The 26,803-nt window shown below is 43.2% G+C and overlaps 1 protein-coding gene across 1 annotated transcript; it reads right to left on the bottom strand.

Moving 5' to 3' along the window:
* Window positions 1-5,480: 5,480 nt before the first annotated feature.
* LOC121293040 (vasopressin V2 receptor-like) lies at window positions 5,481-25,490 on the bottom strand. Its single transcript, XM_041215633.1, has 2 exons — window positions 24,620-25,490; window positions 5,481-5,563 (listed from the first exon to the last, which is right to left on the bottom strand). The coding sequence occupies exons 1-2, from the start codon at window positions 25,488-25,490 to the stop codon at window positions 5,481-5,483; spliced, it is 954 nt and encodes a 317-aa protein (XP_041071567.1).
* Window positions 25,491-26,803: the final 1,313 nt, after the last annotated feature.

Here is a 26,803-nt window from a genome sequence, read left to right as displayed (position 1 = left end):
CCAGTGGCAGGCCAGTGATTTCTTGAATGGATTTGATGACTTAAAATTGAAGTCAGGGACTTGAAAAGCAGAAGGCACACAGCAGGTTGTGAAGTCTCATGTAGCTGAAAATCTAGGAGGTTGGTTCACAGGTGAATTTTAAAACTGGAGCTGGTTAAGTGCTTTGGCTGCTTGATGACTTGCAGTTAGTTTGAGTCTGGTTCTCAGTTTGTCTGACCACCTTTGGTTCTGAAAAGGCAAAGATGATGCTGCTTTTTCTGCAGTTGCTGTCTCTTCAGTGACTTCCTGCCCTGGTCTCTCTGATTTTAGATAAAACTCATTACCTCAAGCTGGCTTCAGTCACATGACTAATATTGGCATTGTCCAACCAGGATAGTTTGGAAGTCCAAAGCCATCACTCGGCGATAGGAGATAGATGGTGATCTTTCACACTTAACTTGTAGATGATTGGTCTTGTCAACTTTCATTTATTAAATTGCAAATCTGGAGACATAACATTTAAGAGTCCACTGGCTCTGTGTATTGAGCAAGCTTCAAGTAACGGCAGGTGTGAACTCCACTGAGGGGTGCTGTTTAGATATGTTCATTCCAGGGGGAGGCCTTCCACCACGGGTGATTTGATTTGAACTTTCTGGAAGCTTGATAATCTGTGTTGAATAAGGAAAGCTCACTTGATCCCTTGGCAGCCATCTTAACGTTCATCAGTGTCTATTATAAAGAACTAAAAGACAGCTCCAGGAACTCCCATAGGAGTTCAGTCCATGTTTAAATAGGACATGCCTTTACTAGGCATGATATTTATATAAAATAGATTGCCCAGCTAACATCCTTCCGGCTCCCCTATTTAATCTGGTTTAGAGTTTCCCTGATTACCTTTCAAGAGGAAATGAGGAATAAATGAAACTTTATCACCATTGTCCACACATTTGGAACAAATGAAGAGACATCACTTTTAATTACCCAAACTGGCCATAAGGTACCACACTAGAGAGGGCTGCCAATTTTGCAGTTAGTTATTGAGCTATTTAATTTGTTGTTGCAATTATCAAGGCAGGGGGTGAATAAATAAATTGTAGAATTTTCCATTACTGTAGACTGACTCATCATACCTCTGCCGGCTTTTTGAGAGCTATCTAATTAGTATGACTGGCATTTTTAAAAATCTGTAGCACTGCAATTTTAATCCTCTTCAAGTACATAACCAATCCCTCATAGATCCTTTGTGCAGATGTACGTAACATATAATTTGGTTAGTAATTACAAACAAGTGATTTGGTATATTCCACATCACTACAGCTTTTGGAATGTGTCCATGTATATCAGTAAGAAAAACAAAGTAAAGCAGTTTTCATTTTGTTCAGTTTATTGAATGGGTGTTTGTTCACACAACTTAAAGCTCAAATTGCACTGCAAGTTAGTCAGGACTCAGAAGAAATAAAGTGGAAGCTGGATTTGAGTTAGGATCTTTCACTTGAACTATGCTCACCCTGGTGCATTACACTGCAGTAGGTCCTCTTTAAAGTGCTTCACCATGTTTGTGGGAATTAAAGATACAGAAAAACATTCTGATCTGTTGCTTGTAACTGCAGTTACTGGAGGAATGGCCTATTGGCTGCTCCAGATCAAGAACCAAACTGGAGCTGCCTCAATTTGCCACAAATTGGATTGCCCTGTGATAATTAAAAAAATACTTTCATATCAATACATTTCAATATTTTAAACATTTTTAACCCAAAATCGGGGACATTTTTATACAAGCACATTCTCCCTCTCCAGTGTGGAAAAATCATGCTGAAACTTGGATATACACTTGAAGTGCCATAACCTATAAGGCTATTGTCCAAGAGCTGGAATGTAGGATTCAGCTGGATGTCTGCTTGTCAACCAGTACAGACATGATGAGCTTGCTGTAAATTTTTATGATAATTTCCACTGTAGTTAGGCATAAGGATGTGAATACCCAACAAATCATTACTAAGAACAGCTCCAATACCCAATTTACATTAAAACACACAAGAACACCCATAGAGCTCTTGAGGATGGTGTTTATAGCACAGGACCAACACACATTAAACATCACTAATTTAGTCTGTGTGTAGCAATACCTATTTCCTATGTGCAACTTTATTGATGGCCTACACCAATAGGTGTTGTTTCTTGTCAACTAAATAGAAGTGATACTCTGAACTTTGTTGAATGTTATGGTAAATGGCAATCAAGGATTTGCAACAAAGGCTCAAAATGCCAGAAAACATTAGGCTATTGAAAGCTGGTGGAGAAAATGTGTGACAGAAATGTCCAATGAACCAAATGGAATTAGTATTGGAGGACTGTGGAAACCCGGGATATAATGGAATGGTAAAGAAGGCGAAGCTAGTGAAATGCTGGGATTTATAGTCTTCACAGTTGAATGCAGGGTTGCAGAGCTTATGCTGAGGCTTTGCAATGTGCTGCTGAGAGCACATTTGGAATACTGCGTCCAATTCTGGTCATTACGCATGGCTAAGGTGATGGACAGAGTGCAGAAATGAGCTCACAAACTGATCGTAAGTGAAGCATGTGAATAATTGCAGAGAAGGTTGTAGGGGGAGACATCAATGAAGCATAGAATTATATAAAATAGGAAGTGGGTCAGTTTGGGTGAATTCAGACCATAGCAGCACTAAGATAGGCTAGTCAACATGAATTCTAATTAAATGAATGGTACTTTTCAAGTAGATATATGATGAATAATTCAATGTAAAGGACACATCTTTACAGCTACAGTCTTTGCCTCGCATTGTATGCTCCAAAGGGCCTATCAAGGCAGCATTCACTGTATTCCTTACGAGCAGCAACCACCGCTGAAAGAAGAAAGAAAGAAACTGCCCGATCCTGCTTCTGTGTCAATCTTCCATTTGGGGAATGAGCCATGTCAACCTTCACCCCCATCCCGTGGACCAAACATTTCACCCTTGGATTCTGCCACCAGGTAATATTGCCCTGTCTGCATATTGTAGAATTACATGGAATTTACAGGTCATTCAGCCCAAGTGGTTTATACTGTTTTTTTAATGATACATATGAACCACCTCCCATCCTATTTCATCCACAATATCCATTCACTCCTGAACAAGGCCCATTGTCAACTGTGACCTTATTGCACAGGATCCTAGCTTTTATTGAAACTTGGCTCCTGGTTGTGATAAATTGCCCCTGAATGTAAGCCTCCCCACTCTTCACTTTAAACAAAAACAATCCTCTAAGACTGCTATAATCTCAGGGTCACCATCAAGTCAATCTTTGGAATGCATGCGCAGAAAGACATTTAAAACGTCCTTTCCTCCCAGCATTCGACTGTGATTCACAGTGCGATGGATACATTGGGATAAATAATATGCCTCATTAAACAGGCAAATGGCTTCCATTCTGGAAAACACAATAATACAAAAGCAGCTTCGACTAAGTGACCTGTTAAACTGGCTGCATAATATGCTGAAATTTAACACCCAAAAATGGGTAAATTGGGGTCAGGTCAAATGTTAAAATTTTAAAAGTCTTAAACCTGCCTCCAACCTTCCCACTTTCTGGTTTAAAGGAGGCATTACGAGAGATGGGCAGGAGGTGGGTTGTCAATTTAAGTGCTTATAATGAGGCTGTTAGCCTTTATTTACCTGCCTTGCATGTTTAACAGTGGCAGGCTTCTGGGAACCCGGAAGCTGACGGGAGGCAAGGACAGCTTCAGGGAGATGGTAAGTTCATTTACTGTACTGCTTGTGGGCCAGGAGAAGCTTGCGGGCCAGCCCCCAAAACTCCCCCTAGCTCCATTCCATCTGACTTGCCTTCCTATACATAAGATTCCCAAGATCCACCCCTCCCTCACCTCCTCAATGCGTCGGGGATCAGCAGCCCCCAGGCTCCGAGTTATAGATTGGGCATAACTGATTGTGTGACCTGCCACAGGACCCTTCCTCCAGGCTCAAACCCAAACCTGTCAATCAGGCTGGTTTCTGGGTGGGTAGCCTCCCCGCCCCCCACCCATCCCCCATGCTGTAGAGTTAAAAGCCCACAGTCTGCTTAGAAACCCCAGTTTCTGGGTCCCAACATATTTGTAGGACAACAGGTCTGGCCCAAATGGTCAGTGTTAATTCCCATATATGCTCTTGGCTCATAGCTGAGAGCAGGTGTTTCTGAGCTTTCTTTTAGATGACCCAGATTTTGCTGCAGAAATAATGGTGAGGTTATCAGTCATCAGCATTAATAAGGAGTTTATCAGACAGCACACATTGGCAGTTAAATGCGCAGGAATTTACTTTGAGTTACCCTGCTCCTCCACAAGCTTTGCTCTCCGTCTATTTGACTAACAGACTCTACTTTCAGACACATGGGGCTGAATTTTCACTTTGGAGGCAGGAGACAGGAGCCAGGGCAGTTTCAAGGACCCAATCCTGCCTCCCCCCAACTGCCCCCCGAGGGTAAGCAGTCACCATGTGGTGTAGGTACACTCACAGTGCTGTTAGGGAGGGAGTTTGAGGGTTTTGACCTAGTGACAGTGAAGCAATGGTGAAATTTCAAAGTCAGGATGGTGTGTGGCTCGGATGGAACTTGTGGATGGTGGTGTTCCCATGTATGTGCCTGCTGTTCTTGTCCTTCTGGGTGAACATGGAGGTCGCAGCTTTGGAAGGTGCTGGTGAAGGAGCCTTGGCGAGTTGCTGCAGGGGATCTTGTAAATGGTACATATTGCTGTCCACTGTGTGTAGCTGATGGAGGGAGTGAATGTTTAAGGTGGTGGATAGGTGCCAATCAAGTAGGCTAGGTGGATGGGGTACTGCTTAACCATTCAAAAATAGCCCATCCTGTAAGGCCCGTGTTGATACCCTTAAATCGAGTTAGTAGGGCTGGGGTGGGATGGTCCCACATGCAGCTGGATACAGGTTCAGCTGTGAGTATTTAAGAGAGGGTGTTAACAGGACATGCAAGGAACAAAATGGCAGGTCGGCTGCCAAATGAGCATTAGATGGTGAGTGATGTCAGGACCTGCCCATACTGCATGCTTCCACCACCGCACACACAACACACCCATGCTAGTGCCCTGACAAGCATTGCACACCATGTGGGATGTGCTACAAGTGGCTGGAAGTGTAATTAATCACCATTTTCAGGACTCTGGTTTTCCATAGCTGCATCACCAGTGGCTACAGAGCTGAAATTTGAAGGCTGTGTGTCCCAATAAGGATTCGTCAGTCTGATGATTAAGAAGACACACATGGTTGCTTGCCTTGTTCACACAGGTCCCAGGTCCCCAGTAGAAGATGCCATGCTGTTTCAGCTCTCTACTCAAGTTCTAGTGTGACAGCTGACAGACATACATAGGCAAGTGTACTTGTACTGAACTGCAGACACCATTCATTCACTGCTGACCAAACAACCCTGGCCAAAGTCTCTGGTTTTTCTCATGGACACAGGTTTTCAGAAAGGGAAGCAGTTCAGTCTCACCGAATCTAGTGATAGAAGGCCATGTAGATCCATGGGTTTGTGCAACTGTTGAGGCTTGCAAGGAGCATTATTATGGAGAATGGTGACCCTTGAAACACAGAAAAAGATATTACAGTATAAATGCATTGCACCATAGTAACAATTAATGTGTAAATAAATAGATGTAGATACACACATGTGTATTTTAATCTTAGCCTGAAATAATTACTTTTGAATTGTACTTCCAAGATTTCATATTCACCCATTTTGTGAAGCTATTACATTAGGATTACATACAGGTGCAGTATCCTTAATGTGGAGGTTGCCTTGGTGTGACTGGAGGAGTAAGGCATGTTCAGGTAAATTGTTTAATTGGTCATAGAAGTTCATCTGAGTTTCGAAAGTGAAAAGGGAACATACTAACTACTTTGGATTGTGTACAGATTTGACTTTATATGAAGTCATAGCTTTGTACGTATACATTTTTAAATTTATTAATTCTTGGGATGTGGGCCTCTAGTATTTATTGCCCATCCCCAGCTGCTCTGAGAAAGTGGTGATGAGAATTTTGATCCCGTAACAATGAACAAATGGCAATATATGCACAAGCCTGGATGCTGTGTGACTAGGCGGGTAACTTGTAGGTGATGGTGCTCCCATGCTCCAGTTGCCCTTATCCTTCTAAGTGGTGGAGACTGTGGTTTGAGAGTTACTGCCAAAGAAGTCTTAACATGTAGCTGCAGTGTCACAACTGTGGTTTTAAACATACTATTGGGTGATGGCGGTGGAGAAAGATCACAAACTGTCACATTTGGACTTCTTTAAGTGAAAACATGAACTGTTTAAAAAAACCCCACAACTCAGGGAACTGACAGACCATAATCTGAATGAATAGGATAAGGCATGCCTACTTGTCTTCAGAAGAAATACGGGAGAGAAATGAAGAATTTCTGTTTGATATTTAGCCAAGTATTGTTTTTTTCAGTTTGGTAATGAAGCAGTTTCACTCACAGAAGTCCTGAGTTCAATTTGATACAATTGTTTAGGGTGCTGGAAAGTGAGGCTAGGCCATTTAATTAAAATACATCTGAGTAGATTTTGTTCCAAAGTGTTGGCAACTTGCATTTTGATTCAGGCAGGCAGTTAGTTAAATGTAGGTGTTCCTGATCGCTTTTTTGAATGGATTGATCAACTTGTCTTATACCAATCAGTGAGTCCATCTGAAACCTTCAAAGGCAGTATATTAAACAAGATAGCTTCTGTGGACTGAGAAAAGGGGAAGAACTTCTTGGGGAAAAGGTGAAGTATTTTTTATTTGTGTAACATTATCTACTGGCTTCTTTATCACTGTTCTAACACATGTACAGTAATGTAATACAAAAGCAAAATACTGCGGATACTGGAAACCTGAAATAAAAACAGAAAATGCTGTAAAAACTCAGCAGGTCTGGCAGCATCTGTGGAAAGAGAAACAGAGTTAACGTTTTGAGTCTGTATGACTCTTCTTCACAGTATTGTATTGACTTCTTCAAGCTATTTCTGCAAGCTATAGGAGCTGCAAGTAGCCACTGTCTACTAAGAAAATGTGTTAATATGTCAAAGGCCTGGTGCCTGTTGAACAAAAGGGCCTTTAATATTGCTGAAAAGAGAAACATCATGCCAAAGATTTTTGTCTTCCACTCATCAGGACAAACACAAGAATGCCAAGTTTCAAACGGTCACAAAAAAGTGCTGATTGATTGGTAAGTCGACTCTGGCTGAGGTGTTGTCATGGAGAAAGCAACAGGGAACTAAAGGCTCCTCAAGCTCCCAGGTAATTCACAAAAGGCACAAGGCTTGAATATATTATTTGTTTGCAAGTCCTTACATCTGAATGTACCTTGCTTCTAGCAACTGTAAATGAGACACGTTATGAGCTCAACTGATTATCTTAAATTGATCGTTAGTGCGGCTATTAGCACACTCGGGGTTGTTCAGCAAGTGCTGTCCAATTGTGAAATCACATCTAACAGACTTTTTGTATTGGGTTTTGCAAGCGCAGGCTAATTGGGTACAGTTTGTTCTCATCTGAAGGAACATGTTATATTAAAGGGCCTTTAATATGCTAATGTATGTTAAACATCTGTTGCCATATCATTGCATTGCAGTTAATTTGTTGAGCAGCATCTTCAATGGGTGACTAACCAGAGTGTTCAGTTTTGCAATAACCATAAAATAGTTGAAACAAATGTCTTGAGGGAGCTGACACCCTGGATCAATGATTGAAAGCTGTATCTGGGTGAAGACGTGAGTTGTATTTGTAACAGGGGCAGGACAATTATTATCTCTTTGATAGTTCTTCAGGAGTTTATATCTGGCTCCTTGGAATAATCAATTTAGTCAGAGGATTTAAAATCAGCAGAAAGAAACTGTTGGATCTCACTCTGTGATGGGTGCTTTGCTATGTTAAGACCTGAGTGATCATGTTTGAAATAACAATTTCATGTTGAAATGCTGGTCTTTTGCCCTTTTGATATTTCAAGGAGACTGGTACAAGTTGTAAATTCTTAAATGTTCTGTTTGTATAGAATATGGTTCACCTACTTTTACTAAGAGTTAAATGCACTTGTTTGTTGGCTTATATAACATGCGTTTTGGTGCAGAAAGCGGCAAAGATTCTCTGTTCAATGCCAGGATCCTGCTCTATTTACTTAGATAGTGGGTAAAGGCACACTGGCTTGCTGGAGTTGTGATAGCCACTTGTAGGAGAGTTATATTTCCTTCGAACCCACATTGTGGAGAGATGGTGGCATGGTGGCAATGTTACTGGATTAGTAATCCAGAGGCCCAGACTAATTCTCTGGGTTCAAATCCCACCATGACAGCTGGTGGAATTTAAGCTCAATGAATAAATCTGGAATTGAAAGTTAGCCTCAGTAATCAAGACAGTGAAACTATCATCAATTGTAATAGAAACCCATCTGGTTCACTGGTGTCTTTGAGCAAAGGAAATCTGCCATCCTTACCTGGTCTGACCTACATATGACTCCAGAACCACAGCAGTGTGGTTGACTCTTAAATGCCCTCTGAAATAGCCCAGCAAGCCACTCAGTTCAAGGGGCAATTGGGGGTGAGCATCAAATGCTGGTCTTGCCAGTGACACCCAATGAAGGAAAAAGTAGAGAACCCAAGATAAAAATCCAAAGCCCTAACACCATGTCAGATTATTACTTGTATCATTGGAATAAGGAGCAATATAAACTATTTAATATTTTCTACCACAGGAAAGAATATCAAGGTTAACAATGGTGTAATTATAAATTTCTGTTATTACCTGTTCTTTCTGGAAGGGACTTGGATTTATATAGCACCTGTCTTGTCATTCCGATACTCCCAAGCACATTACAGCCAATTAAGTACTTTTGAAGGGTGGCCACTGTTGTAATATAGGGAAACACAGCTGTTATTTTGTGTACAGCAAGGTTCCCCAAGCCATAATGTGATAATGGCCAGAAAATCTGTTCCATTGACTTTGGTTGACACTTAAATGTAGATCAGGACATTGGGAAGAATTCCCCTACTCTTATGTGAATAGTGCCGTGTGATCTTTTACATCGATCTGAGAGGATAGACGGCATCTTTGTTTAACATCTCGTCCAGAAAACAGCACCTCTGTCAGCACAGCATCCCCTCAGTACTACACTAAAGTGTGCTGCCTTCCAAAGATCAGAAGGATCACATGATAAAAGTAATATCTGAAATAACTTGAATGGTTCTGTTCAATCCCTGGGCACACTACACATATAGCTAGATACCCAATGCAATTGAAATCACTCGATGCAGTGCGGAGCTGGGATACACCAGAAGTAATTGAAGCCATAATTATCAATTGAAAAATGAGAAGTAGAAAGCTCAAACTGTAATGCATTCTATTGAAAATATCTCAAATGGTGTACCGCTTGTTGTCCTTTCATTGATCTTCCCAGAAAAGGAGAAATTTCTTTCAGTCTAAATAAAGCTATGGAATGTGTGGAAGTGCTTAAAACCTGAATTGGAGTGTCAGATAAAATTAACTGTGGTGCTCGTAACCATGATATTTGAGGCCAGAGCTGAAAGGAGTACCAACTGCAATATGTTACAGGTAAACAAGAAGTACACTCTACTTAAGATAAGGTGGAAATTGCAAAGTGGAAATATTTTTAATGCAGTCAATTATTGTCAGGTCAACCAATAACCAATGCCTCAGAACAATTTCAGGCAAACTTTGAATCAAAGCCACATTTTCAATTTAATTGTTTAGCTGATGTAGAAGTCTCCATTTTACCACAATGTGCAATGCGCCTGGACCATGCACTGACTCAGTAAGATTCTAGAATTGGCAAATGAGTTATTTGAAGTTTATCGCATTTCTAATTTTGCAATTAGTTGTCCTCCTATCTTGGCTGTGGTTTGGGATTTGAATTTGATAGACCATCTTGATTTTAGCTGTGATCAATGTAATCAGAGAAAATAATCTCATTAATGGCTGACTCCCTCTAAAAAAGAGTCATGATGATTACAAACTCAGAGCAGTCAGTTATTTATAAAGTTACCCACGCGGCGAGGTCATTTTTTGTGCTCCTCTTGACCACTTTTCGATGATACTATTTTTGGGCTGGGGAGAAGCTCAGTGCTTTCATTTGTTCTAAAATTTGAAGCAGAATCACATCAAAGCAGGTTTCTCTCAGGTTTTTCTCTCCAAGCCCGAGACTGCAGCAGAGCGGAGAAATTACTTAGGAAGCAATTACATTGGAAGCAGCCAAGACTAGGGCAGCAGTGCAGAGTGGAAGATTAGGATGGGCTAGGGGAACTTTGGAACTCACAAGTACAATGGACAAGGCATTTGTGCAATGTAGGGCCAGGAGATCCAAATTATACAAGCCCATTATTTTCTTCTTGGTTTCAATCCCTCCATGCCTTGAATCTTCAATCTATAACCTTCTCCATCAATGCCAACCATTTCCACTTTCTACTCCTTGTTTTATTTATTTCAGCCACATGTACATCTCTCCTTGACGGCCAGGCCTTCAAACAATCAGTACCTACACTCCAGAATTCTCTCCCGAAATCACCCTGCCTATCCATGTTCCCCTACTCCTTGTATCCCACTACTTGGACCAAGTTTCTGATTACCTCTTCTTAGATCTCCGCTTTTGGCTGAGATGCTTTTTAAATTTCCTCTTGAGAGGTTAAATTTGTTACATAGGTCTAAGTTGTTGCAAAAGGCAACACTATGGCCGGGATCTCCGCTCCCATTTATGGTGGGTGTCATAGCGGGCGGGAGTGCATAATATTGGGAGATCACAAAAATCTGTTTCACGTCACCGTAAAAACGGTTTGCGCTCCACTCGTCAATGGTGGACCGCGTTTCCCAACACTGCATGTCGGGAACCTAATTTCAATACTTTAGTATCTCATTATAAGCTCTGCTCCCTGGAATTATCCCCCCACATTGGATCATGAGCTCGTGTTGGCACGATTGCATGCCGACGCGTTTCACAATGGTACATAAGCGATGTGCACCTGGTGACCTGCACTTCGCTCGGGACTGCGAGGTTTGTTTGTCTACCTTGCTTCAGGCAGCATTCACGGTCATCAGCGCCAGGCTTCACAGGCAGCCCCCTAGCTTTTAGAGGTTCTGACAGGCAGGTCTCTACCTACCAAACCAGTGGTAAGGTGGGAGTGGCTTTTCCACAGCTGCAGGGCTAGGCTTGCTTTGGGAAGTGGGGGGTTAGTGTGTGTCTGGGGTCACATGTTGATCTGTACAATTGGCCTCAAGATGGTGAGGGCTGAGGAGGCAGTCTCCAGAGGAGATGAGGGCAGATGGAGGTGTAAAGATGTGTATGGGAGAGTGAGTGGTGATGTTCCTTGAGCTGGCAGTGAGTGAGATGTCAGTTAATATGTGATGGCCTTGTAGTTTTTTTATTCATTCACAGGATGTGGGCGTCGCTGGCTAGGCCAGCATTTATTGCTAATCCCTAATTGCCCTTGAGAAGGTGGTGGTGAGCTGCCTTCTTGAACTGCTGTAGTCCATGTAGTGTAGGTACACCCACAGTGCTGTTAGGGAGGGAGTTCCAGGATTTTGACTCAGCGACAGTGAAGGAACGGCAATAAAGTTCCAAGTCAGAATGCAGAGTGGCCTAGAGGAGAACTTTCAGATGATGGTGTTCCCATGTGTCTGCTTCCCTTGTCCTTCCAGCTGGTAGCGGTCGTGGATTTGAAAGGTGCTGCCTAAGGAGGCTTGGCGAGTTCCTGTAATGCATCTTGTAGATGGTACACACTGCTGCTACTGTGCATTATTGATGTAGAGAGTAAATGTATGTAGATTGGGTGCCAATCAAGCGGGCTGCTTTGTCCTCGATGGTGTCAAGCTTCTTGAGTGTTGGAGCTGTACTCATCCAGGCAAGTGGAGAGTATTCCATCACACTCCTGACTTGTGCCTTGTAGATGGTGGACAAACTTTGGGGAGTCAGGAGGTGCATTAGTCACTGTAGGATTCCTAGCCTCTGACCTGATCTTGTAGCCGGTATTTATATGGCTAGTCAGTGGTAATCCCCAAGATGTTGATAGTGGGAGATTCAGCGATGGTAATACCATTGCATGACAAGGAGCAATGGTTAGATTCTCTTTTATAGGAAATGGTTATTGCCTGGCACTTGTGTGGCGCGAATGTTACTTGCCACTTGTCAGCCCAAGTCTAGATATTGTCCAGGTCTTCCTACATTTGGACTTGGACTGTTTTAGTATCTGGGGAGTAGTGAATGGTGCTGAACATTGTGCAATCAGCTGAAGATGATTGCGCCCAGGACACTACCCTGAGGAACTCCTGTAGTGATGTCTTGGAGTGGAGATGATTGACCTTCAACCACCACAACTACCTTCCTTTGTGCTAGGCATGACTCCAACCAGCAGAGTTTTCCCTGATTCCCACTGACTCCAGTTTTGCTAGGGGTCCTTGATGCCACACTTAGTCAAATGCGGCCTTGATGTCAAGGGAGTCACTCTCACCTCACCCCCAGAGTTCAACTCTTTTGTCCATGTTTGAAACAAGGCTGTAATGTGGTCAGGAACTGAATGGCCCTGCTGAAACACAAACTGGGCATCAGTGAGCAGGTTATTGCTAAGCAAGTGCCACTTGATAGCACTGTTGTTGACCCCTTCCATCACTTTACTGAGTGTGTGGGTTTAGAGTGATGAGGTGTTTGCCTTACCCTGGCAGCATGGGTGAGATCATTCATCCTCTTTCTGCACTGGATGGCCAACCTCTTCTGTGCAGTGTTGGCATTGATTACTATTGCCTCCCAAGTGGTGAGATTGCTGGACCTACTGCAGCCAGAACAGGGATAGAGGACATCAGAGCAGGCCTCCAAAATGCATTCCAGTGACAGGTCACTGAACTGTTCTTGGCGTTCAGGGCCATGTCTTCACTGGAGCAGTCCTGGACTGCAAGCATTAGAACAGCGTGCGCAGCTGCAGTTTAGATATGGTACCCGGAGTGAGGAACCAGTGAAGTAATGGCATGATGGATGATTCAGAGGCCTGCCAGCGAAGGGGCACGTTTCCTGTGCCTCCATAGTTAATGAGGCAGGAAATGGACAATATGACGCAAAAACTCATCATTGAGTCTGGCGGGATAAACATTTTTCTTCACTCCCGCCGCCACCCAGTGCAATTCTGGGATGATTCCATCTTACGGAAAAGACTTTCAAAAGTCCATTTTAAAATTTTAACCTTTTCACTAACATTCAAAAGATTCAACATTAAAATCTGAAACTGTGTAAGGAGGATTCTTATGAGTTTGCCTAAAGTTTATGGGGAGGTGGACTGGTGGTAATGTCACTGGACTAGTAATCCAGAGGTTCCAGGCTAATGCTCTGGGGATAAGGATTCAAATCCCATCATGGCAGCTGGTGGAATTTAAATTCAATTAATAAATCTGGAATATAAAGCTACTCTCAGTAATGGTGACATTGAAGCTATCATCGATTGTAGTAAAAACCCATTTGGTTCACTAATGTCTGTTTTGGAAGGAAATCTGCCATGCTTACCTGGTCTGGCCTGTATGTGACTCCAGACCCACGGCATTGCTCTGAAATGACCCAACAAGCCACTCAGTTGTATCAAACCGCTACAAAGTCTAAAAGGAATGGAACTAGACGGACCACCCGGCATTCACCTAGGCACTGGAAATGACAACGCTACACCAAGTCCTGTCAACACTGCACAGTCCTCCTTACTAACATCTGCCAGCTTGTGAAAAAATTGGGAGGCCTGTCCCACAGTCTAGGGAAGTAACAGCCTGACATGGTATGACTATATCATACATAGTCACACCTTACTGAAAATGTCCAAGGCAACACCACCACTATTCCTGGGTATCTCCTGTCCCACCAGCAGGACAGTGGTGGCACAGTGGTATACAGTCAGGAAGGAGTTGCCTGGGAGTCCTCAACATCAACTCCTGCCCCCATGGAGTCTTATGACATCAGGTCAAACACAGACAAGGAAACATCCTGCTTATTGCCACCTACCACTAGCTAGACTGGGTCTGCAGTAGGTGGTGAGGGAACCAACAAGAGGGAAAAGCCTACTTGACCTCATCCTCATCAAATCTGTCACAGGTGCACCTGCCCATGACATTATTGATAGGAGTGACCACCAGAAATTCCTTGTGGAGACAAAGTCCCACATTCACATTGAAGATACCCTCCATTGTCTTGTGTGGCACTATCATCATTTAGAAATAACAGGTTTTGAACAGACCCAGCAACTCAAAACTTGGGCATCCATGAGGTGCTGAGGGCCATTAGCAGCAGCAGCAGCAGAATTGCATGCAACCACAATCTGTAACCTCATGTCCCCCACTCTACCATTTTCATCAAACCAGAGGATCAAAACAAAAACAGAATTACCTGGAAAAACTCAGCAGGTCTGGCAGCATCGGCGGAGAAGAAAAGAGTTGACGTTTCGAGTCCTCATGACCCTTCGACATAACTTGAGTTCGAGACCAAGAAAGAGTTGAAATATAAGCTGGTTTAAGGTGTGTGTGTGGGGGGCGGAGAGAGAGAGAGAGAGAGAGAGAGAGGTGGGGGGGCGGTTGTGGTTGTAGGGACAAACAAGCAGTGATAGAAGCAGATCATCAAAAGATGTCAATGACAATAGTACAATAGAACACATAGGTGTTAAAGTTAAAGTTGGTGATATTATCTAAACGAATGTGCTAATTAAGAATGGATGGTAGGGCACTCAAGGTATAGCTCTAGTGGGGGTGTTTTTTTTTGTTTTTTTTTTATAATGGAAATAGGTGGGAAAAGGAAAATCTTTATAATTTATTGGAAAAAAAAGGAAGGGGGAAACAGAAAGGGGGTGGGGATGGGGGAGGGAGCTCACCACCTAAAGTTGTTGAATTCAATATTCAGTCCGGAAGGCTGTAAAGTGCCTAGTCGGAAGATGAGGTGTTGTTCCTCCAGTTTACGTTGGGCTTCACTGGAACAATGCAGCAAGCCAAGGACAGACATGTGGGCAAGAGAGCAGGGTGGAGTGTTAAAATGGCAAGCGACAGGGAGGTTTGGGTCATTCTTGCAGACAGACCGCAGGTGTTCTGCAAAGCGGTCGCCCAGTTTACGTTTGGTCTCTCCAATGTAGAGGAGACCACATTGGGAGCAACGAATGCAGTAGACTAAGTTGGGGGAAATGCAAGTGAAATGCTGCTTCACTTGAAAGGAGTGTTTGGGTCCTTGGACGGTGAGGAGAGAGGAAGTGAAGGGGCAGGTGTTGCATCTTTTGCGAGGGCATGGGGTGGTGCCATAGGAGGGGGTTGAGGAGTAGGGGGTGATGGAGGAGTGGACCAGGGTGTCCCGGAGGGAGCGATCCCTATGGAATGCCGATAAGGGGGGTGAAGGGAAGATGTGTTTGGTGGTGTCATCATGCTGGAGTTGGCGGAAATGGCGGAGGATGATCCTTTGAATGCGGAGGCTGGTGGGGTGATAAGTAAGGACAAGGGGGACCCTATCATGTTTCTGGGAGGGAGGAGAAGGCGTGAGGGCGGATGCGCGGGAGATGGGCCGGACATGGTTGAGGGCCCTGTCAACGACCGTGGGTGGAAAACCTCGGTTAAGGAAGAAGGAGGACATGTCAGAGGAACTGTTTTTGAAGGTAGCATCATCGGAACAGATGCGACGGAGGCGAAGGAACTGAGAGAATGGGATGGAGTCCTTACAGGAAGCGGGGTGTGAGGAGCTGTAGTTGAGATAGCTGTGGGAGTCGGTGGGTTTGTAATGGATATTGGTGGACAGTCTATCACCAGAGATTGAGACAGAGAGGTCAAGGAAGGGAAGGGAAGTGTCAGAGATGGACCACGTGAAAATGATGGAGGGGTGGAGATTGGAAGCAAAATTAATAAATTTTTCCAAGTCCCAACGAGAGCATGAAGCGGCACCGAAGTAATCATCGATGTACTGGAGAAAGAGTTGTGGAAGGGGGCCGGAGTAGGACTGCAACAAGGAATGTTCCACATACCCCATAAAGAGACAGGCATAGCTGGGGCCCATGCGGGTACCCATAGCCACACCTTTTATTTGGAGGAAGTGAGAGGAGTTGAAGGAGAAATTGTTCAGCAGTTCAACCCTGGTTCAACGAGGACTGCAGGAGGGAATGCCAGCAGCAGCATCAGGCACACCTAAAAATGAGGTGTCATCCTGGTGACCTGCTTTTGTGTAATATGTGCAACACAGGATTACTTTGCATGCCCAAAGAGCGGAAGCAAAATGCGATAGACAGAGCTAAGCGATTCCACAGCCAATGGATCAGATCTAAGCTCTGCATGAATGGAGGTGGGCAATTAAACAACTCACTGGAGGAGGAGGCCCCACAAATATCCCCATCCTCAATGACCAGCACATCTTACCGACTCCAACAAAGACAGATTATTGTGTGACTTCATTGCATGACCCTGCTGTGCTCAAATTGACTCCCACATAAGCCTATGAACAACAATAATTCATTCATTCAATTGATTAATTCAAGTAATTGATTACCTGTGAAGCACTTTAGCATGTCTTGAAAATGTGAAAGATCAACTTTCTCCCACTCCCTTCTTCTCCCTGCACCTCCCGCCTCCCCATCTGTGAAAACCACCTTCCCAACTCAGCTTTCTCTCATTTCTCCCAGCCCTCCATCCCTCCTTCCATGAATATGCGTATATGAGGATTTCTAGGCATGTGCCCTGAGACTCTTAATGTTAAAGGGACTGCATTAATCCAACTTACTACAAATCAAGAGAGTTTTGCCTAAAATTCGGAAGAATGCTGTTAATGTGGAAGTTGGCACACAGACATATTTGCATCAGGAAAGAAAGACATTGACTTGGCAAAGATCTACTTTTAGCAAGTGCTTGATAACATCTGAGTTATATATTTAGAATTGGATTATGCAGTACTTGTATTGACATCCAAGATTTACAGATCACCCACATTTTTCCGAGTAATTTTTTTTGGTTGACTTGTTTATTTGGTGAGCAGTTGAACACCTGATGTATTTCCCTCACTCATAAATCATCTCTTTCTATTCAGCATCAATAGAGGAACTTTCTTGTGATTGTGCCAATTTTGAAATGTAGATCAACAACACACCTGATAATTGATGGGAAATGAGATTCGTGCTGGTTACAATATTGGTCTGATTTAGTTAATTAAACCTAGGGTGTTCTTCAAAAGATATTTTGTACAATTCATGCAGCTGAAACAGTTCATAATTTTTTCGCAATGCTGTTGATATGTCTGTTGGTGCTTAATTGGTGAACACATTGTGCAAGGACTTTCTTTTTGGGAATTGAACGCAATAGCCAAGAATTCTTTACCTCCCGTCCAACAATTGAACATTAGTAGCATTCAGCTGTAGAAGAAATGGAAGAGGGTAGAGTGGAAATAATCAGTTGCCTTGAATGCCAATGGTTGGGCCAACTAATGACTGAACAGGGGGCATTCTTTTGTTACATAGATGCCAGGGTTTTTGTCTTTGCCTCATGAAACTGTCATTGAAAACCAAAAACTGATGACCTTGGCCATGACCATCTTTTTGGAACATTGAAAGAAATTATATCTGCATGAAAGTGTAAAAATAAAAATCATTATATTAGTGTAATATTATTTCAGATTTCACTGCAACCATTCAATGTTTGTGAATGCCACTTTTTTTTTCCTTAATGATTTTTGCCACAGAGTATTAGTGAAGCTTTTTATCCCAAATATCACCCATTAGATGCTATCACTTTATGGTTGTACTGCATCCAGTTTCAGAAGCAGTATGACCATGGAGGTATTTGTGTGATCATTTCTCATCTTAGAAATATTCTATATTTACATTAAGCCTGACAGATTAGCAAAGAGATGGGATGAACTCCATGTTTAGATTGGCAAAAGTGAGTTCCTTTATCTCAGTATTTTTCATGACTTTACAAGGCTATCAGGATAATGGCTTGCTTGTGTTGTGCCTTTGCTACCAATGTAAACATTGTTATAAGTGTGTAATGAGCATAAGTGTGATTGCTATATTCTGCTATCCTTTCATTTCTCTTACTGTGCATAGTGTGCACTTGCATGACCCAAGTACTTTTAGATTTTCCTGCAAAAGGAAAGATACCTCACTGCTTCTGTTGAACTCATGCTATAGGAGATCTGTGTTTACCCAGAAACATCTAAGTGTTCACAGACTTATTTGGTTTCAACCAGCACAACAGAAGGGGGTCCTGCCATTGGCCTCAGTCCTCAAAGTTAGAGTATCAAACATCAGCTATTAATTCCATTCTCCACCCCTGTCAACCGGCCCCTCCCCATGTTGCAAACAATATCGGAGCCTTCATGTGAAGGGTGAAACCCCTCTGGCCAAATAGCTTTGTAACAGTCATTATCCAGAATCACAAATGATTAGCGGCCTCTTGAGTGAACTACCAGTTGATAATTGGTGCATTTGGAACTGAATTCCAGTGAGGATACAGTTCATGAGAAGAGAAGAAAAGGAACAAAACTGACCAAGTAGAGGCTACTCAGGAAGAAGGGGTGTTGAGGAATCAAAATGACTGTTAACCATTTCAGCTACTTCCAGCTCACCAGAATTCAAGTTAAGCAATGAATGACCTTTCTACTTAAGAAAGGCATCTACTCTCACTGGTTTACTGGTATATAGTTTGTACAACATTGAAGAAACAAAGCATGTGAGACAACCCCAACTGCTAAGGCCTACTGCAAGTCCTAGAATCCCCAAATAATCTGGCAGCACTTCACACATTCACTGTGATTTTGTTCTCCAAGTATTTCTTGATTTGTAAACTCTGGCATTACACATTGAAAGATATTTTTATGTGTAACTGTGAAAAGAGATATATCATGATTTAATTAGGCTTTTTTATTTTACAAAGCATTCATTTAGATACTATGGGAAAACTAATATTTAAACTGAATTCAAACATATTTGTCAACATAATCATCATGTTTAACAGCAAAAACATGAAAACTCAACAGCCATAGTTCAGCTATTGAGCACTCCCAACAAGAACTCACTCTTGCAGAGATTTGGGGCTTGAGAATTGTAGTCTGTCTGTTCCCTGCATGGCAAGACACACCGACCCCTGGATTAATACTAGGATGAGACCCTTAAGTGGGCAATAATTGGACTTATTTGGAGTAGAGGTGGGAATGTGCCGGGGAACCCGTCTACCTCTCCCCCGTCTGAACATATGTCCTCTCAGCCACCAAACTCCCTGTGAAGGGGGTGCAAGATTTCACCCTGTGTCTAACCACTCTCTGAGCAAAGATGTTTCTCCTGAATTTTAGTGACCATCATATTTATGGCCCCTAAGTTTTGGATTTTCCCACAAGTGGAAACATCTCGTTCTACCCTATCAAACCCATTCCTCAACTTAAAGACAGCAATTGTGTCACCTCTCAGCCTTTTTTTCTCTAGCTGAAAGAGCCCCGGCCTGTTCAATGTTTTAGGACAAGTACATCCTCTTAGTCCTGCTATCATCTCTGTAGAATTGGGGCTACAGTATAACTCTTTCGAGTACAAACCCGTTTCCATCTGTTCCTATTCAGATGAAGTTACATTGTTTCATAGTTTGCCATTGTGAGATTTGAACTCTTGATCTTGGGGTTATAAACCCAGTACCATAACCACTTGGCTATTTAAGTCAAGCGCTACAGTGTAACTCTTTTGAGTACAGACCCGTTTCCATCTGTTTCAGATGAAGTTACACTGTTTCATAGTTTACCATTGTAAGATTTGAACTCTTGATCTTGGGGTTATAAATCAGTACCATAACCACTTGGCTATTTAAGCCACGTGCTACAGTGTAACTCTTTCGAGTACAAACCCGTTTCCATCTGTTCCTGTTCAGATGAAGTTACATTGTTTCATAGTTTGCCATTGTGAGATTTGAACTCTTGATCTTGGGGTTACAAACCCAGTACCATAACCACTTGGCTATTTAGGCCAAGCCATAATGGTTTTGTAACTCTTTCGAGTACAAACTCGTTTCCATCTGTTTCAGATGAAGTTACATAGTTTCATAGTTTGCCATTGAGATTTGAACTCTTGATAATCTTTTAAATGAAAACCAAATCAACAAAATTGGGATAAATCAGGCACAGTTGAACTCTTAATAATCTTTTAAATGAAAACCAAATCAACAAAATTGGGATAAATCAGGCACAGCCCCTAATTCAGGTCAGCTGTAAAACCAAGGACCAAGTTTAAAGGAACCTTACAAACTTTAAATCAAAATGTGATTAAAAGGGTCAACAAAACACCCCAGTCCCCAGGCCCACCGAGCACGGAAGGCCTCGAGAGTTTCAGCAGACACCGCATGGTCCCTCTCCAGGGACATCCGGCAGCGAACATAGCCGCAGAAGAGGGACAAACAATCGGGCGGGACTCCCCCGTTGATCGCCCGCTGCCTGGACCTGTTAATGGCCAACTTGGCCAGGCCCAGGAGCAGGTTCACGAGGAGGTCCTCCTCCTTCCCGACCCCCTTCCGCACCGGGTGCCCATAGATCAGGAGCGTGGGGCTGAAGTGCAAACAAAACATCAATAAAAGGTTTTTCAAGTAACTAAAAAGGGAGTGCAGCCTACAACACCCTATGTATACATGGTCCACGGACTCCACAAGACCGCAAAAAGGGCACGTGTCCTGAGAGTCCGTGAACCTATGCATCCTCTTATTATAGGGTCTGCTGCATGCAACACCCTCCAACCCAGGTCCCCGATAGAAAGGGGGAGGACACCTCCGTAGAGGGCCTCCCATCGGGGGCCTCCGCCGCCGGACGGCAACAAGGCATGCCAGGGCGTGTCCGGGCGACGGACAAGGGTGAGAAAATGGAAGGTGTGCAGCAGCAGTCCGTACAAAAAGCCCCTCTTTGCCATGCCAAAAGGCACGGAGGAAAAAATCTCATTATAACTCTTTTGAGTACAAACCCATTTCCATCTGTTTCAGATGAAGTTACATTGTTTCATAGTTTGCCATCATGAGAGTTGAACTCTTGATAATCTTCTCTGTATCGTTCCAATTTTAGTATATGTGCTGCCGAAGCGAGCACGTAAGAAGATGTAACTCTTTCGATTACAAGCCCATTTCCATCTGTTTCAGATGAAGTTACATTGTTTCATAGTTTGCCACTGTGAGATTTGAACTCTTGATAATCTTTTAAATGAAAACCAAATCAACAAAATTGGGATAAATCAGGCACAGCCCCTAATTCAGGTCAGCTGTAAAACCAAGGACAAAGTTTAAAGGAACCTTACAAACTTTAAATCAAAATGTGATTAAAGGGGTCAACAAAACACCCCAGTCCCCGCGGTGCCCACCGAGCACGGAAGGCCTCGAGAGTTTCAGCAGACACCGCGTGCTCCCTCTCCAGGGACATCCGGCAGCGAACGTAGCCGCGGAAGAGGGACAAACAATCGGGCGGGACTCCCCCGTCGATCACCTGCTGCCTGGACCTGTTAATGGCCAACTTGGCCAGGCCCAGGAGCAGGTTCACGAGGAGGTCCTCCTCCTTCCCGACCCCCTTCCGCACTGGGTGCCACACAATAATCAGGTTATTGGCTGGTACTAACTCTTTCGAGTACAAACATGTTTCCATCTGTCATTTCAGATGAAGTTACATTGTTTCATAGTTTGCCATTGTGAGGTTTGAACTCTTCCTAATCTTTTAAATGAAAACCAAATCAACAAAATTGGGATAAATCAGGCACAGCCCCTAATTCAGGTCAGCTGTAAAACCAAGGACAAAGTTTAAAGGAACCTTACAAACTTTAAATCAAAATGTGATTAAAGGGGTCAACAAAACACCCCAGTCCCCGTGGTGCCCACCGAGCATGGAAGGCCTCGAGAGTGTTAGCAGACACCACGTGCTCCCTCTCCAGGGACATCCGGCAGCGAACGTAGCCGCAGAAGAGGGACAAACAATCGGGCGGGACTCCCCCGTCGATCGCCCGCTGCCTGGACCTGTTAATGGCCAACTTGGCCAGGCCCAGGAGCAGGTTCACGAGGAGGTCCTCCTCCTTCCCGACCCCCTTCCGCACCGGGTGCCATACAATAATCAGGTTATTGGCTGGTAGTAACTCTTTCGAGTACAAACATGTTTCCATCTGTTCCTATTCAGATGAAGTTACATTGTTTCATAGTTTGCCATTGTGAGATTTGAACTCTTGATACTCTTTTGAGTAAACCTGTTTCCATCTGTTTCAGATGAAGTTACATTGTTTCATAGTTTGCCATTGTGAGATTTGAACTCTTGATAATCTTTTAAATGAAAACCAAATCAACAAAATTGGGATAAATCAGGCACAGCCCCTAATTCAGGTCAGCTGTAAAACCAAGAACAAAGTTTAAAGGAAACTTACAAACTTTAAATCAAAATGTGATTAAAGGGGTCAACAAAACACCCCAGTCCCCGCGGTGCCCACCGAGCATGGAAGGCCTCGAGAGTGCCAGCAGACACCGCGTAATACATTTCCCTCTGTTCCTCTTCAGATGAAGTTACATTGTTTCATAGTTTGCCATTGTGAGATTTGAACTCTTGATACTCTTTTGAGTAAACCTGTTTCCATCTGTTTCAGATGAAGTTATATTGTTTCATAGTTTGCCATTGTGAGATTTGAACTCTTGATGTTTGTAACTCTTTTGAATACAAACACATTTCCATCTGTTCCTATTCAGATGAAGTTACATTGTTTCATAGTTTGCCATTGTGAGATTTGAACTCTTGATCTTGGGGTTACAAACCTAGTACCATAACCACTTGACTATTTAGGCCAAGCAAAATATGTTTCCATCTGTTCCTATTCAGATTAAGTTACCTTGTTTCATAGTTTGCCATTATGAGATTTGAACTCTTGATACTCTTTTGAGTAAACCTGTTTCCATCTGTTTCAGATGAGGTTACATTGTTTCATAGTTTGCCATTGTGAGATTTGAACTCTTGATACTCTTTTGAGTAAACCTGTTTCCATCTGTTTCAGATGAAGTTACATTGTTTCATAGTTTGCCATTGTGAGATTTGAACTCTTGATACTCTTTCGAGTACAAACCTGTTTCCATCTGTTTCAGATGAAGTCACATTGTTCCATAGTTTGCCATTGTGAGATTTGAACTCTTGATAATCTTTTAAATGAAAACCAAATCAACAAAATTGGGATAAATCAGGCACAGCCCCTAATTCAGGTCAGCTGTAAAACCAAGAACAAAGTTTAAAGGAAACTTACAAACTTTAAATCAAAATGTGATTAAAGGGGTCAACAAAACACCCCAGTCCCCGCGGTGCCCACCGAGCACGGAATTGAACTCTTGATACTCTTTCGAGTACAAACCTGTTTCCATCTGTTTCAGATGAAGTTACATGTTTCACAGTTTGCCATTGTGAGATTTGAACTCTTGATACTCTTTTGAGTAAACCTGTTTCCATCTGTTTCAGATGAAGTTACATTGTTTCATAGTTTGCCATTGTGAGATGTGAACTCTTGATACTCTTTCTTTCGAGTACAAACCTGTTTCCATCTGTTTCAGATGAAGTTACATGTTTCACAGTTTGCCATTGTGAGATTTGAACTCTTGATCTTGGGGTTACAAACCCAGTACCATAACCACTTGGCTATTTAGGCCAAGCCTTCATGTAACTCTTTTGAGTACAAAGCTGTTTCCATCTGTTTCAGATGAAGTTACATTGTTTCATAGCTTACCACTGTGAGATTTGAACTCTTGATACTCTTTTGAGTAAACATGTTTCCATCTGTTTCAGATGAAGTTACATTGTTTCATAGTTTGCCATTGTGAGATTTGAACTCCTGATACTCTTTCGAGTACAAACCTGTTTCCATCTGTTTCAGATGAAGTTACATGTTTCACAGTTTGCCATTGTGAGATTTGAACTCTTGATAGTTTTGCTATTGGGAGATTTGAACTCTTGATACTCTTTTGAGTAAACCTATTTCCAACTGTTTCAGATGAAGTTACATTGTTTCATAGTTTGCCATTGTGAGATTTGAACTCTTGATCTTGGGGTTACAAACCCAGTACCATAACCACTTGGCTATTTAGGCCAAGTGGGGCAACAATGTAGTAATACTAGCTGTCACTCTTCTACAAGTGCAGCTTCCTGCTGCAATTGTTATCATGGGATTGATCCTTATCCTTTGTTTTAAAGCTTAGCTTGTTCTAAGAAGGTCATTGGTCAATGTTGTATTAGTTTTCAAACCAATGCAAATTTGCTACAGGTGAGCATTTTAGTCAATTTATTCTCTTCATCTCTACAATTGAAAACTTTGAGTCTTTGCTAAAGGTCAATTATGCAGATGGCAATCAGTGTTCATTGCCAGGATGTGTGCCATTACTACTTATTTGGCCATGTGGGGCATCAGTGGAAGTCCAATTGTGACCCCTTGCCCTGCATATTCATACTTCACCTTGTGCTGTCTGAATAGCAACCAGAGGTGACAAATCCTAATAGACATTTCCCCCTCCCTCTGCCAGAGCAGAGATCAGCTAACTGAACATGAACTGCAGTTGCCTCTAAGACTATCCTGGTGTGTAGGGCTCAGCTACTCGAAAGATAAATTCCCAGCTACCAAAAGGGGAAGGTGGGTTATAACTCACCTTTGGTAGGACCTCCAGTTGGATCCCAAACGGACCAGAGCTGCACAATGAAGAATGGTGCCCAACATAGAATATACACCAACACCACCAAAAAGGTCATCTTCAGTGTTTTCAATAAGGTGTTGGGTATTCTGCTGGCAGTGCCTACTCGTGCCCCTGTCATGTCCGCTTTTGTCAATGCAATCCTTTCTTGCCTGTTCTTTTTTCCAGTTAAGTAAATGGTTCGGCATATTTTGACCTGGCATGCGACTAGAATGGCTGCTGGGATCACAAAGATGACCAAGGTTGTCCAAGTGATGTAGGATTTTCTGCCCCACGGTTTGATGAAAGTCGCCCAGCACTCGAATACCTGCGGCTGCACTTCTTGCCTGGAGAAGATGAAGATCTGAGGGAGGCTGAATACCAACGAGAAGCCCCAGGCCATGCCGACGGCCAAGTACCTTTGCAAGGACGTCTTAGTGATGGCGGTCATGGGCTTGCAAATGGCCTGGTGCCGATCGAGGGTCATCACCACCAGCAGGTAGGTAGAAGCAAACATCCCGACGATCTGCAGGTACTTGACAGCTTTGCAAACCGCATTGGGGGCCATGAACGTGTCGGTCACCTCCCACACGAGCTGGGGCAACACCTGGAAAAAGGCAACCACCAGATCGGCGGCGCACAAGTTAAAGAGGAAGAGGCGGGTGCGAGTGTTCTTTCTGCGCTTTTGCCACAACATGCAGAGGAAGATGCTGTTGCCTAAAGTTGCCAGGACGAAGACGAAGCTGAGCACGGCTATTTTGACCGGCACTGGCTTGCTCCAAGTGTAAAGAGTCCCATTGCCTTCACCAATCTCCCATTGAGTGTGACTTTGATTGAATTCGCCTCTCATATTTCCATTAGAATCTGGTCAAGCGATGTTTTTCCCGGGATCAATGCACAGGAAAATGTCTCAATTATTTAAAAAAAAATCCGTCTAGCCTTTAAGACTATCTCCAGCATGCAGCTTAAAAAGCACCTTGGTCCAGGCGGCTGGCGTCTCTGCTCACTAACTCCAGCTCTGCTCATTAACTCGGGCTCTGCTCACTAACTCCTGAACCCGAGCTGATAATTCCTCACGGGAATCAATTAAGTAACTTTCAATTGACGTGGACAGGCTGAAATAGCGCATTGCTTTAAGCACAAGCTGCTTAGTTCAATGTAACTCAATTCCAGTCACAGCCACATGATTGGAGATTTTAATTTTCAGATACTGGGCAGATGTATAAACCCCCAAGACGGTACACAGCTCAAATCGGTGGCAGTACATGTAAAGCCAAACAAAAACCAGAGGTTCTGCACTTTTCCGGCTTCTAAATCAAAGAACCTGAGAAAGTGCTGCCTTGCAAGGCAATTAGACTGTGCGCACGGTGGTGCCCATCAGTTGTTTGCATAAATGTAATAGCGTACATGCGATGGGCTGCAGAAGTTCGTCTCGCAGATTATTTTTGATCTATTGATTTGGGGCAGGCAGGCTTTTCAAAGCTTTTAGAACACGCATTAGAAACGCTATGCTAATATCCCAGCTATAAAATTCTGCGACCGTAGCTCGGGGTATATATATATATAGGTGTAGCTGACAAAGGAACTAAGCGCGATGTATTGTTTTAGACAAGTCTTTTAAGTTAGTGGGGATCGAAGTGAGTCGGACAGCTGATGGGTGGAGTCCTTTCATCCCAAACTAGCTCTCCAAGCGGTTGTGTGAGGATTCTTCTACCTATTGTTAAACTAATGGATCGTCTTGATAGATTTGGCAATACAATGTCATCGAACCACACGACGCCCTTCGCCACAGACCCTTAAATGACAACTGCTCTGCTCCTTGCAGTGACTACCTCAACAGCTCTGGGCCACAAAGGCGGTGTGGTTGCACATTCGGACGCGCCAGGTTGGAAAATAACTGCTGGATACAGCGCTGAATTGGAGAGTATCCCTCCGTGTTACACAACTGCAGACTCCCCCCTACCCCCCCACAAGATATTGGAAACATAACCCTCGCCGGCCCCAGGACCTGGGTCGCCAGATAACACATTTCTGACCATGAAATGCTTTTAATTCCCCTAAAATCTCCCCCCCTCCCCATACCACCACCATAGAAAATCATTTGCCATTTGGGTTTTCTTATGAGTGTAGAGAATGGACCTTCAAATATCACACTGACTTTTG

Source organism: Carcharodon carcharias, chromosome 21 (genome assembly GCF_017639515.1).
Source record: "Carcharodon carcharias isolate sCarCar2 chromosome 21, sCarCar2.pri, whole genome shotgun sequence".
Taxonomy (NCBI): Eukaryota; Metazoa; Chordata; class Chondrichthyes; order Lamniformes; family Lamnidae; genus Carcharodon; species Carcharodon carcharias.
The sequence above is the reverse complement of the archived record's forward strand: the minus strand, read 5'-3'. Positions and strand labels throughout refer to the sequence as shown.

Excerpts from the sequence above, each read along its gene's own strand:
- LOC121293040 (XM_041215633.1), bottom strand. The coding sequence starts at position 25,490 with ATGAGAGGCGAATTCAATCAAAGTCACACTCAATGGGAGATTGGTGAA. Across the intron at positions 5,564-24,619 it reads AACTGGAGGTCCTACCAAAG|GGTCACCATTCTCCATAATA; the intron begins GTGAGTTATAAC and ends CTGTGTTTCAAG.